The 14,205-nt window shown below is 33.7% G+C and overlaps 1 protein-coding gene across 1 annotated transcript; it reads left to right on the top strand.

Annotated features, from left to right (window-relative positions):
* The first annotated feature begins 1,942 nt into the window (after positions 1-1,942).
* On the top strand, positions 1,943-11,640 carry LOC126812205 (radial spoke head protein 3 homolog). Its single transcript, XM_050538458.2, has 7 exons — positions 1,943-2,193; positions 2,789-2,876; positions 3,694-3,981; positions 4,693-4,896; positions 5,305-5,467; positions 5,815-6,044; positions 10,719-11,640. Exons 1-7 carry the CDS (start codon positions 2,087-2,089, stop codon positions 10,818-10,820), a joined length of 1,182 nt encoding a protein of 393 aa, XP_050394415.1. The 5' UTR covers positions 1,943-2,086; the 3' UTR covers positions 10,821-11,640.
* Positions 11,641-14,205: the final 2,565 nt, after the last annotated feature.

Consider the following 14,205-nt stretch of genomic DNA (forward strand, 5'->3'; position numbering starts at 1 on the left):
CCGTTTTTCGGGCACAAACATCAGCGAATGAGACCATCATAAATATATAATTGTAAAATGAAATCGCCCACGGTTTACGTCGTTTTGAATACTATAATATTTAAGACCTCGCACGATAACATTTGTGGAAAACGCGTTTTTTGTTAACAATTCATTCATTCATTCTGAAAATTCGGGTGAAAGATAATTTTCGGGTAAATAGCCTTAGCCCCCCCCCCCCCGCCCCCGCCCCGCCCCGCCCACTCTTTCAGCTGATGTTGACCCCATACATCTATGAAAGTAAACCTCCTAGTACCCAAGAGATAGCTAATAATATTATAAGCTACACAGCCTGAAACCAAAACAGGGTATTTGAAATTAGTGAATTTATCGTTAGACTAAACCTTGAAGAATTATCACAGAGGCCGCGAGTGTTCCTTCGTTCTTCTCATACATCAGGGGCGTGCTGGCCCCGAAGGGACCCGTCGGGCCGCTGGTAGGGGGGGGGGGCTGGGGGGGTTTGAAATTTGACAACGGGAAACGCGTTTTGCAAGCACTTCTGGGAGAAATCTAGGTATCATATTTTCCAAATTTATGCTGCTATTTTGACTATAAGACATACTACTGTACTACACAAGACACTCATGACAGGTCTGCTTAATATAATGCTAATACAATGTATTTCTATCCAAATAATAAATTGCATCTTATACATATCGAGGCATGAATACATGTATCAAAGACCATTTCACCTTAAGGTGACAGACATTTGCACGTCAGCATAATATATACTAATCGTTGTGTATGTATGATTTTTCGCGTGCGCACTCTCAATTTTTTGAGGGGATTCCGCGTGAAAATTAGAGCTCTCAGGGGGGCCCGCTTATACGGGTGGACTTATTGTTTAATGGGGGCCTGGGAGGATACCGTCCTCCTAAACTCCCTGCCAGCACGCCCCTGTCATACATTATAATATTTAAAGAAAGGAAAAACAATTGGCAATATATAAATTAAAAGTATCAGAACGTCGTAGGAGAGGTTTGTCGAATCCCTTGTACACAACTAATTCGTTTCTGTAAAGTGATAAAGGTCCAAAAATGGGTCAATTCCGTTCAGGATTTACAAAAATATATGTTGAATTGAAAATTTGTCGACATTTTGCGGTCAACAGTCAACGCAACTAACTATCTTTGTTTAAAGAAAGAGAGAAATGCTGTTCAACGTCCACTCTACACAAGCTAGGTAATTTCGAGACGAACATATGGTTTAATTTTATTTCAATAATTTGCGCGTAGGGGTCCTTAGCAGAGGAGGAGGGTGGGGGCTGGAGGACCCGAAGAAAACCCACGTGGTTGGACATGCGACCCTACCCCTTTTTACCTTCCAGCCGGGAATCGAAACCATGCACTTGACCCAATGAAAGTGGACGCGTTAAGATATCGGATACAAATTGTGACTTCTAGAGCGTCCACAACCTTTTATATTTTATGTTCCGATCCGATACATGCCAATATCGAAAGGAATCGAGATCTTTCGGACATAAACCTATATTTCAAGTTTCGTCAAAATCGGATAAGAATTGTGACCTGTAGAGTGTCCGCAAACAAACGATGGACAGACAGACAGACGTGACTGGGGCGACGACAATATTTCTATATAATTTCTTTATTTATTTGCCATCGTAATTGTTATTGCTACTGAAACGCGTATTAGTATTCTTATTACTCACAATTGAAATTTCGTTTCGCTAAAATGACAATCCACGATGTTCTCGAAATTGAACACAACCGCTAGTATTCAGCATAAAATCAATTTAGTCAAGATAGAAATCAAATCGCATTTGAAAATGAAAATTCTTTTGAACATTTTAATGTAAATAAGTAATTGATTAAGGGTTCTTATTTTCTTGGTAATCTATTTTTGAAAGTTAATCCATAAACAGATTTTGACTGCGGTATAGCTGTTGCTAGGTAACTGTGATGTCAATATTATTTTGTCTCCATGAAAGTCGCTGGGAAATTGGGTTTAAATCAAGGGAAATAGTGACCATTCTGGAATATCACAGCTCAGGAAAGTTGTCTTTCAATTAATACATAAAACCAAGAATATGGCAGCCGTTCTTCCACCCAAAGGTGAAGGAGGAACGTACACGTTTACTAGTCAGCCTCGAGCCGTCCAAGAAAGAAAAAAATACAGAGAACCCGTTATTCAACAGTAAGTTACAAGTAGGCCTACTTAAAAGTAAAAAATCAATGGATAATTGTAAAAAAAGAAAATTGATGTAGAGAAATGTATCATCTTGTTTAGAGCTGGATTAATTACATTTTTGAAGAATTCTTTATTTTGTTACAAATTGACTGGTATAATCTCAGCCTAAAGAAATTTTGATGATATTGACCTGAGATTAATAATAAAAAAATAAAAATAAATGGGTTTTCCATAGCCTGCCATAGGCATAGGCCTATTGCGTGTGTTTGAACAATTGGCCTAAAAAACATGCATTTTGCATCACACACAGTCTAATTCTAGTTAAAATTATTATTAGGGCATAGTTACGATAGTAATTAGGAAGCAATTCAGGTAGTTTAATGTTCATTGCATATTTTTACTTGAAGTTTGAAGTAAATATATTATTTTATTCAGCATGGTACTGGTAGTCTTAATACTGTATATTAGATAACTTAAAACTTTAAACTATGGTCATGTGTAAAGGGCTAGTACACAGTAGAACATCACTCATGTCAGTATAAGTATAATAATATTGAAGAGTTCCAGTACAATTATACTGACCTTATATATTTTTTTTAAGGGATGAAGTACCCCCACAGTATGGCAATATTATGTATGATAGACGTATTGTTAGAGGTAATACATATGCTCAACACACACTTCCAGCGGTAAGTTACAAAAACAGATTTTAATGTAAGCTTATGGAACAACTAAGTCCATACATTATGCAAGAGCTAAATCTGCTAATTGCAGCTCTTTCTTTAGGCCTGAAATGTTATCTAAATTATTAATTAATTAACTTATCCAGACCATAATCTACTCTAGATGTCATCGCTAGCCTACGATATTTACTGGATTATAATTTATAATCTGATCTGCTGTTCAACGCTCATTCATGACTAAATCAAAAAATGGATCATCGAGACTATGCTTTTTAACATACCGACTTTAGTAACAATGATCGAGGCTAGGCCCAAAATTTATCGCTAAATTCTAGGTTCAGAGTGGATCAATTTGACTGAAATTTTCAGCAAATTCCCTTTACTTTATCTAATTTCAAATCACTTATTTTCGGCGAAATACGCCAGAAGTCTCAATCGAATGACAATCTCGAGCATCTGGTTATTCCAGTCTACACCGACAGTATTTATTATGCATGCTCTCCAGATAAAAATATGATGTCACCATTGACGTGACTTGTGGAATATTGTAGCCTCGTTCTTCTAGTCCCTTATTGTTACAAATGGCGCTGAAATGCATTATGGTACACCAATTGTAAAATGTTTATTTTGTCTTAAATATTGGATATCAAAAGCCCACCTTTTCCCGGTAAGATCACAACATCAATGTTGATTTAAATTGACAAATAATTTGTGTTTTCAATCTTGGGTTAGAGACTTAGCTACTATTAAGTTTAATTTAAGACATGGAATTGATTTGCTGCCGGCTAATGATTTAATTTATTTTTTGATATAAAAATTTCAGACCGCACAACCTGATCCAATTGAGATTCAGAGACAACAGGAAAACAGAAGGCGTGCCATTGCCAGAAAAAGAGCCAAAGATCAACTTCGACCTCGATCACCTGAAGCAGTGGAAGGTAGAAAACATATTGATGTTCAAACAGAATTATATCTAGAGGAACTAAGTGATAGAGTAGAAGAAGCTGATGTTGATTGTCAAACTGATGCCTTCCTTGATAGACCTCCTTCCCCACTCTTTATCCCTGCTAAAACTGGTATAGATGTCACTACACAAATCTTAGAGGGAGAAGTAAGTTTTTATACTTTTCTGTACAGTATTTAAATATATTTTGATTTAGGTCATGATTACTTTCATTTTTGGCTAACTGTGTTGACTGTTGAATACAAAATCTGTAATTTCAACATTGTCTTTATCTATCTACGTGTAATTTTTAATGAAGAAAGACGGTCATCTCACTAAACCAATCAACAAGTTTTATTTTGACCCACAAATCAAAGATGTCTAGTTAATTTAGGTATTTCTTGTATTCTCAAAATGTTTTCGTAAAAATTTAAAAAAAAAAAAATACTTGCTGACATTAATAGGAATGATTTAGAATTATATTGTATTAAATCAAAAATTAAAACAAAATTAGTTGTGGGAGGAGGAGGGTATATTAACCGTGATATATTACTTATTGCACAGTTGTGGGTAGAGGATGTTAGCCATGGTATATTCAATATTTTATAGTAGCAGGATATGTAAGGTGGCATATTAACCAAAGTATATTATATATTTCATACTTGAGGAAGATTATTTCTGTGGCACATGGAGGAAGGGACTAAAATGAGGCAAATATAAGGTTGGCACAAAGTCATAAACCTGTCATTGTCAAATGTTGCATGAAATTGAATATGCCCTAGAGGAGTATTTTGGATATGAATTCTTACATGCAAGTATTCATTTCATGCTTTTTTTTTTTGATAACTGATTTGTAATAAAACGTGTATATTCTTTCAGTTGTTTGATTTTAATATTGAAGTAAAACCTATCTTAGAAGTATTAATAGGTAAAACAGTAGAACAGAGTTTATTAGAAGTCATGGAAGAAGAGGAATTAGCTAACTTGAGATCACAACAGAGAGCATTTGAAGAATTGAGGAATGCAGAATTAGTTGAACAACAGAGGCTTGAAGAACAAGAAAGACGACACAGAGAAGAAAAGGTGAGTTATGTGGATATTTCTTTTGTTTTGAATAAATTAGATTGTCAAAAAACGATTAATCTCAAAACCTAGTTAAATTTCTAAACAATGTTATAAAAAAGATATTAATGTCTGATCATCATTTGTCAGGAATTTGAATCCTTTGCAAACTACAATATTGTGAAATTGGAAGCTCTAAAAGGATCATCAGTCAAAATGGTTCAGATCAATTCAGAATTAACAAAGATTTGACGAATTCAAAATTTTTCAACATTAACAACATAAACAGGAAATGTTCAGAACAAGCCAGTGACACCTATAATATTCGCCAGTTTTCTATGTAAAACAAAGTGTAAGCTTAAAATTTTTAAAATCAAAAATTTAATGTACAATAATTTTAATGCAACATCTCTTAAAATTGTGTTTTAGGAAAGAAGAATGAAACAACAAAGAGAAGTTTTAAAGAAAGAAAAAGAAACCGCAGAAAAAATTGCTGCTAGAGCTTTTGCTCAAAGTTATTTAGCCGATCTTGTACCCTCTGTATTCGGTACCTTAGCAGATAATGGATATTTCTATGATCCAGTTGAGAGAGGTATGCATCAGTTTATTATATTTTACAAATTATATTTACTTTTTGTTTATTACTGAACATAAGAATAAAAGAAAATAATTGCAAGTAACAAAGCTGGGTAGATTGTCAGTACAGCATGAGAACAATTACTATTAAGGGGGCATAACTCATGAGATACTACATTTTTGTAACCCTTGTCTCACAGAAAAATTGTTATTAACTTAAAACTTAAAAAAGGTATGCTCAACTTTTAAAAAAAAAATAAGAGATATCCATTTAGCTTATTTGTTTTTTTATTAATTAGAAAAATAAAATAATATGCAATTTATTTTCGCCGCTAATAATAAATTCTGTATTTGTATCTTCAGATGTTGAGCAAGGATTTATGCCATGGTTAATGGAACAAGTTGAAATACAATTAGAAAAATCACAACTTGGTCGACTTGTGTTAGATGGTCTGATCCGAGAAGTTAGCTCCAGTCGTTTTGAACTTTACAATAATTTAGATGCCAAATTGCTAGACACAAAGGGAACATCAGCAACAGTGGATTCACAGAAAGTTAAAATAGAAGCTGAACCTTCTCCAGCCACTACTACAGTATGATATTATTAATTAGAATAAAATGATATAATTTTTTTTTGTCCCCCGCCTTTCGAAGAAAGCAGGGGACTATTAAAATGGGTTCGTCCGTCTGTCTGTCTGTCCGTCTGTCTGTCTGTCCGTCACACTTTTTGGGACACAATAACTCTCTTCCTAATTGAGCTAGAATGTTCAAACTTGGTGTATGTGTTTATTAGGTCAATGCCTTGATGGAGTTCGAAGATGAGCATTTTCCGCTTAGGGTAAGCAGAGATAAGCAATTTGATTGGTTGATGCTTTGGGACACGATAACTCTCTTCCTAATTGGGCTAGAATGTTCAAACTTGGTGTATGTGTTGATTAGGTCAATGCCTTGATGGAGTTCGAAGATGAGCATTTTCCGCTTAGGGTAAGCAGAGATAAGCAATTTGATTGGTTGATGCTTTGGGACACGATAACTTTTAATTGAGCTAGAATGTTCAAACTTGGTGTATGTGTTTATTAGGTCAATGTCTTGATGGAGTTCGAAGATGAGCATTTTCCGCTTAGGGTAAGCAGAGATAAGCAATTTGATTGGTTGATACTTTGGGGCACGATAACTCTCTTCCTAATTGAGCTAGAATGTTCAAACTTGGTGTATGTGTTGATTAGGTCAATGCCTTGATGGAGTTCGAAGATGAGCATTTTCAGCTTAGGGTAAGCAGAGATAAGCAATTTGATTAGATGAGCATTTTCCGCTTAGGGTAAGCAGAGATAAGCAATTTGATTGGTTGATACTTTGGGGCACGATAACTCTCTTCCTAATTGAGCTAGAATGTTCAAACTTGGTGTATGTGTTGATTAGGTCAATGCCTTGTTGGTTGATGCTTTAGGACAAGATAACTTTGATAGAGAGTGATGAAACTTAAGTGTATAGTTGATAATCAGTTTGATTGCTTGATACTTTAAAAAAAATAAATGTGCGATAAATTAATGTGTCATCTATTTATTTTGGTATTTTGGCGGGGGACATCAGCCTCACTGTTGGCTTGTTAAACATGCCTTAATGTTATTAAAGCCATTAGAACAACACTAGGCTATAATGTTTTTAACTAGAAATGCATCAGGGGTTGTTTCTATCCAATTTGGTGGTCAAGAACATTTAAACCAGAGTATTATAATAAACCTATAAAGTCATCCTAAAGAATAAGCTTTTTTTTTTTTTTTTAAACAATATTTTATTCAGAAAATTTTGGATTGGGGAACAGGCTTAGTAATAAATATACAAGATAATTGAAATTTGATGGCTATTTACATTATATACAAATTACACAGCCACAACAATGTTTAAATCCAAAATTCATGCGTTTAAAACCTCTGGGAGATGTCGAGAAAATCATGGAGGCTTATTGAATTCTCATTTAAATTTGTGGTTGACTGATATTTCTGCTTAGTTAATTCTAATTATCTACAGTGTGACCAAGCTTGCCCAGACGTTAATAAATCGACATATGCATAATAGTATTAAAAGAGTTAGATAAGGAATCTAATTAATTGATGTTTAAAACCCTGGATATGTTACGAATAATTTATACAACAGAATTATACAGAACATATATTTTAATAATACCAATTAAAATATTTCATAATGAAAAATAGTCACATGTTGCACAAACATTTTTAATATTTTAATGATTTTCACTGGAAAGATACAAAGTGAGCTTTCTGGTTGAAAGATTTCATAGATTGCAGACATTACCCCTTTTATTTTATTTATTTATTCTTATTTTTTTTTTTTAACTCTTCTGTCAAAATTTGTTGTCTATTAATAAAATTATTCAATCATCCAATCACATAGAAGATAGTTTTTGAAACATGATGAAATAATTTTTTCATGATTATTTAATTAAAGAGCATCTGTTATTTTTGATCAGATAAATGAGTTGTGTAGATTTGAAAGTTTGACAAGAGAAAAAAATGATAGTGATTTACATTAAGAAACTTTCTTTGTTGTGATGAGAACAGGAACTTCTGGCATGTTCCTTATGTCATCTATTAGCCATTAAGTTGATGTATCAACATACTGCATTAGGTGGAAGAAATTATTCTCACTAAATTATACAGTGAACCAGGCACTCTTAGTCTTTCACCTTGTATTTTAACATAATATAATGGTTCGTCTTGTTGGTGTCGAGCTTTATAAAGAGTCCAGTAAGCTGAGATTTACAACTAGTAAAGAGAGTTACTAGTTTTGACGGACACCTGTTTCTCCAACAAGCCTTCTACTTAATCCCCTTTTCTTTTAACGGAGTGTGCCTTATGGACACAAAATTGACGTCTTGGAGAGATTGGTGGGAATTCCTCATCTGGCAGAGCGAGGAATCCTCACGCATATTCACTCACAGTTGACTGCCTTGAGCTGACTATGTTAATAGATTGAGAGGAAAGTGTTAGCGACCTGATGCCTAACTCATTCAGATACGACTCAGCTGGTTAGCTCCCATTGTCTGACATAAAAATGGAGTTCCGCATCATTGACTTGGTAGAAGAGGAGCTCGTGTGATTTAAATTGCACAATTTTCTGTGGCTCTTGCCACCCTTATATTTACTCGCCGATCTTTCATTCAACCTGATGTTTGTGATAATGTAATCATTTGATGTAGGCTTTGACAAATGATTGCCTTACTGCCATTACATTTTTCTTGTGTTGTTGGTGGGAACAAAGAGATTCGACAAATAATTTTCATTGGGTTGTTCAAATTAAACAAACAGTTTGATGAAAGAATGAAAGGAAGAATGTGCTAACTATTTACAAGGCTGTAATAATTCCATGATTTTAAAGTGTCAATTGATTCAATTGATAAATATTGATGATGATTAATGAATATAAATGAAAGGTGATGAATATTAGGATAATTGTATTAAATATAAAGATGTTATAAGAGTCACCTGTTGGACTCTAACTTGTAGGATTGTTGTTTTTTTTATTAATTCATGAATTCAATTTAAAATAGTTTTTTTATGTTTCATTTGTATTTTTCTCTCTTTCTACAGTGTGTTGCTTTTCACAAAACATTTTTTTATTTTTTTTTTTATCTTGTTTAGGATTTTTTTTTTTTCTCTTATTGACAAATTTCTGTTATATAGTCCTGTTATTCAATGGGTGTTATTTTTTGGTTTTTAGACATTTAATTCAGACAAGTTTGTAGGCTTTTAAAAGTAAAATATTTTCTTTTTTATTATAACTGTAAATTGGAGTTCTTGTGTTCACTTGATAGGTTTACCAATATCAGTCAATCTTTCTAAAAGTGCAATTTAGGCAAATAAACTATATAAATATGTTTAAAACTTTCAATATATATTTTCTTTAAATAAGATTTGTATTGAATTTTATAGAGTTTGGTCTTTTAATTTTTTTTAAAACAATTTTTTTAAAAGGACCTAATCCCTTTGATTTGATGAAGATTGAAAATGTTAATTTAATTAATTTTGATCTGTTGATCTGTTGGAGAATTTAAAATATCTTTTGGTTAATTAAAATAATGGCCAGTATTGAGGTGTATTTCATTCAGTTTAAATAAAAAAACAAAACCTACGACCACCTATTTAATAGAAATGTGAATAATGTTTTATTTTTAAGATTTAATTCTGAATGTTCGATTTGTATCAAATATAAAGTTGTCAATTCCATTGGATTTTATTTGTTCCATTTGTTTTGTGAGATGACAATCTGTCTTCATTGAAGATTTGGTGTCAATATAAAATCCATATAGAGATATATTAGATTTTTATACGACAAATGTATTTTGTCGTCACCCCTGTCCGTCCACATTTTGTTTGTGGTCACTCTACAGGGCACAATTTTTATCCATTTTGATGAAACTTGACATATAGGTTTATATCCCAATGATCTTGGTTCCTTTCGATATTGGCATGTATCAGACCATAACTTCATGGATTATGGCCCCTAATTGTACGAAAAATCATGTATTTAGCTCATGGATCCACTAAAGGTCACAATTTTTGTTTGCTTTTAAAAAACATTCAAATATTCACTGTTTCATTTTATTAATGGCTGAGTGAATTTTGTGAAAATGGGCCCAAAACTCAAATAGTGTAAAAGTATGTAATAACAAGGTTGTGCACCTAATTTTGACGAAACTTGAAATGTATGTTTATATCCCAAAAATTTTGGTTCCTATTGATATTGGCATGTACCGGACTGTAACTTCCTGGATAATGGCCCCTGATTTTACGAAAATTGTCTCTTTAGCTTGTGGACACTTTAGATGTCACAATTTTTATTCGATTTTGATGAAACTTAAAATTTATGTTTATAACATAATCCAAAGAGTTTAGTTCCTTTCGATATTGGTGCATATTGGACAATAGCTTCCAAGATTACGCCCCTTGATTGTACAAAAAAAAATCATGTTTTTAGCTTGTTCTCTGTCAATCTCTTGCAAAATGTGGGCATATCTTTCATGGCAACTGCTTGTTTATTCTACTGTCCACTTAGTAAACCTAAAATTTAACTGATGCTAGTAGTAAGCCAGCGAAATTCTGCTCTGGCTTTTAAAATTAAACTTGGATGAGCTTGACCCAAGACTAATAGTTATCAGTATGACACATCTGTTAACCCAATTTAGTTTTAAAAAAGTTGAACTCCTTAAAAATAGATATTTTTTATAAATGTTTACTTGTGTATTGTAGGGAGAAGCAGAAAAACCAGTTGAAGAGGTGCCAAAACCTGAGGAACCAGTAGAATCTGCAGAGACAGAACAAACACAAGAGGATGAGGGAGTAGAGGATTAGGAACATCCCCAAATTTTATCCCTTTATAAACTTTTTTTTCGTCATCCGCAGCAATCAAGTTGCACAGATTTTTTTCAAGCATTCTCATCTTTAAGTGTCTTATGTGAAAATAGTGATTTGTGAAGTATTCACTGAACTATAAATTAATCAAAGTTCTGCCATTATCTTACAAATACAGCATTTTGATATCAAAAGTTTTTTTTTATTCAGGGGTTTAATTTCCCTTGATACCCCAATATCATTTGAACATAAAAATGTCCTTTTAAGTTTAACAAGCATTAGCACAATGCCACATTAACCATTTTCCATATTGTACATAGTTTAAACTGAAAATGGATTATTTATGAACTGGATACATTTAATTACTATTTAAATGTTTTAGCCATTTTCATTGTCATGATTAGAATTTTTCAGTGGGTCAAAGCTGGGAGATTTTTCATGGCATATTGTCAAAAATTCCCTGTGAAATATGCAATTTTAAGTATGTTTTATATAAAGAATACAACAGAAATATTTGCATCTTAGCTTGGGCTATGGATCTTGGATATGGCTAGTTTCAAATGTAAAGTGGTGCCACCACTGAATTCCTGGTGGGATGGGGGGGGGGGCTATGAACTGTGATTTTCTCAAACAATGACATTGGTTTCAAATGTTTATTATTAGGTAAAATTTATGTGGTAGTTTTAGGGAAGAAATCCAATGTATTTCTTAATAACTATGTTATTGTGGTGTAGAATATCTATTGTAACTTATTATATTGTAAAGATTTCAAACAAAATTAAATTATTTATATTGATATTAAAAAAATATTATCACATTATTTATTATGACTTATTGCACTATTAAGAGAACAGTCTATATAAATATTATTTGGTTTGCCTTGGGGTCACATTCAAAGTAATATGGACGAGGGGGTCTATAGGCTTCTGCCTGTTCTCCAATCCAGTTTCTGTGAATAAATATTGTTTTTACAAAAAAAAATAATTTTGCAGATAGTCTATTTACCCAGATCTGAAAGTAGTTTTTTCCCATACTTAATATTAACCTAACCCCATCGGTGATGGCCATTATATTCAACACTTTATTTTGACCAACATCAAAGAGATATAACTCCGTTGGTTTGGAAGTGAACAAAAGTATACTTCAATTGATGAACACATACAGAATTGAGTTCATATGGCTAGATATATCCATATTTGGTTCTTTTCTAACAAATATAGAATGATACCCCGTGGTCTTTATAAAGAATAGAATAGATAAAGATGCAGAGAAATTAATCATCTATTGTTGAAAGTATGAATGAGCTGCTTTCGGGTACTTCATATTCAGTTAATAATGTTCTACCCCTTAAAGTCAGCCCATTCACTAGATATAATATAGAGATGATATCGGTAACGGAAAGAGAAACTTAATAAAACTTGGCAAATTGACTCGAACAATATGATTTTGTTGCCTGTTGATTTTATAAAGTTGATTAGACACCTGTCCCATACCATGATGTCCGAACAGCCACGTGCCCCACTGGACACGCCTTTTGTAGTGGACACTACTTTGTTTTTCTTTACGCGGACCAGGGGCGTACCTAATCATGTGTACAAATTTGTTGGTTCTCGTCAAGTAATTCGCTATATTATATTCACGTGTCGGCTTTATAAAGCCTTTCTATAGAATTTGTGGATCGCTCAAATAATTGTTTTATATTGTCGCTGTATTATTATAAATTCTGCTTAGGTCAACTTCAATCTAGAAACGGTTTCTAATAATAATAATAAAAAAAAAGCTTCATACAAATACCCTTTCTTTCGGTTCCTTGTGCACGGAACTCGACTGAGAAATGAAATGAAATGAATGGGGTTTAACGTCCTACTGTTCTGCTCCTATGCTGGGCTAACGAAGACGGGCATACGCCATGCAGTGTGCTATGAGGGAAATTTGGCCGGGCAGCGGTACTATCGCCTACTCTTATATCGAATTCCAACTGCCAGGGGATCTTTTACGTGCATTCCAATGTATACACGGGACCTCGGTTTTTTCTTATCATCCGAAGGACTAGACAGCTGGATGAACGTTCTCGGCCAATGCAGGGATCGAACACCCGACCTCCAGGCTAGCGAGCCAGCGTCTTACCCACTTAGCCACGTGATCCCCAAACACGTGACTATCACGTGGCTATGTGGGTAAGTTATAATATATGTATCTATATTATATGGTTCCCAGTTTCTATATGGAACTTACTTGCATAACAACTGACAATTGATTTATTAGGCTGCATTTACTCTTTTCATTGTCTATATGAAATACATTAGGGACTGCAACAAATTAATGTTCATAATCGAATCCTGATCACCGAATTGTTACATCGCCGTAAACCCATCGTATTAGAATGCGTTATAAGGCAAAAATGTGAGCATACACTAAGATTAATGTTGATAATATTTAGGTGGGTATATAGAGTAATATAATAATTATATTTACATTAAAATCATGATTTTTGAATAGTATTCACCAGAGATAATACATTAGCAAACAAACAAAACAAAAACAAAAAAAAACAACCCAAAAACGAAACGATGAAGGTAATATTGCAGAATGGTCTTATTGTACTGTTAACATAATAACGACTTTTTAAAATGTTATCTACCAAGTTTACACAATTGAAAAATAATGTTAAAGAGACATACACAACACGATTTGTTAAGGTGGGTACCATGCCGCGCCCTTGAGAATTTGTAATTACAGGATTTCATGGAGAGACTTTAGGAAACAGCAATTCCGCAAATTTATGTGAGAGATCACGTTCACAATGGTTTCGTTAAAGAATGCATGCATCTGGAACGGAAGGTCACGGAACGCTAAATATCGATAGGGTTCGTCCTCGCATGACCACAATATTTCACACCTATCTAAACAAATTCATTAAAACAATCACCTCTATCGCGTTGAATAACTAATACCAAATGTTCAAATAAACACTGAATAAAATATATTTTCCACGATTTAAAATGTTTATATCACTTTTATAAAGCCGTTGAGTTACAGCTGGAATTGAGACAAAACAGGTATTCTAGATTTAGGCCTACACATTCTGACAAACGCTTAATTTTAGAAATAGTGTCATTATTCAGGCCGTGGCATTGAAATAATTTCAATTATGGCTGTCACGAGAACTGGTGCGCATTGGGGACAAGGGATGATCAACTCGGCTAATAAAGACGGGCGTACGCCATACAGTGCGATATGAGGGGAAATGTTGTCCGGACAGCTGTCATAGAAACTTTTACGTGCACCTAGGGGAAATCGCGCAGGAGAGTCCCGACGAACTTTCTCGAATAACACCATGAGCAAACTCGAGACCAGCGCCTCACACACTGAGCCACCGAAACTC

This window comes from Patella vulgata, chromosome 2, assembly GCF_932274485.2.
Source record: "Patella vulgata chromosome 2, xgPatVulg1.2, whole genome shotgun sequence".
Taxonomy (NCBI): domain Eukaryota; kingdom Metazoa; phylum Mollusca; class Gastropoda; family Patellidae; genus Patella; species Patella vulgata.

Coding starts and splice junctions, on each gene's coding strand:
- LOC126812205 (XM_050538458.2), top strand. CDS start 2,087: ATGGCAGCCGTTCTTCCACCCAAAGGTGAAGGAGGAACGTACACGTTT. Junction 2,194..2,788: donor AGAGAACCCGTTATTCAACA/GTAAGTTACAAG, acceptor ATTTTTTTTAAG/GGATGAAGTACCCCCACAGT. Junction 6,045..10,718: donor CTTCTCCAGCCACTACTACA/GTATGATATTAT, acceptor TGTGTATTGTAG/GGAGAAGCAGAAAAACCAGT.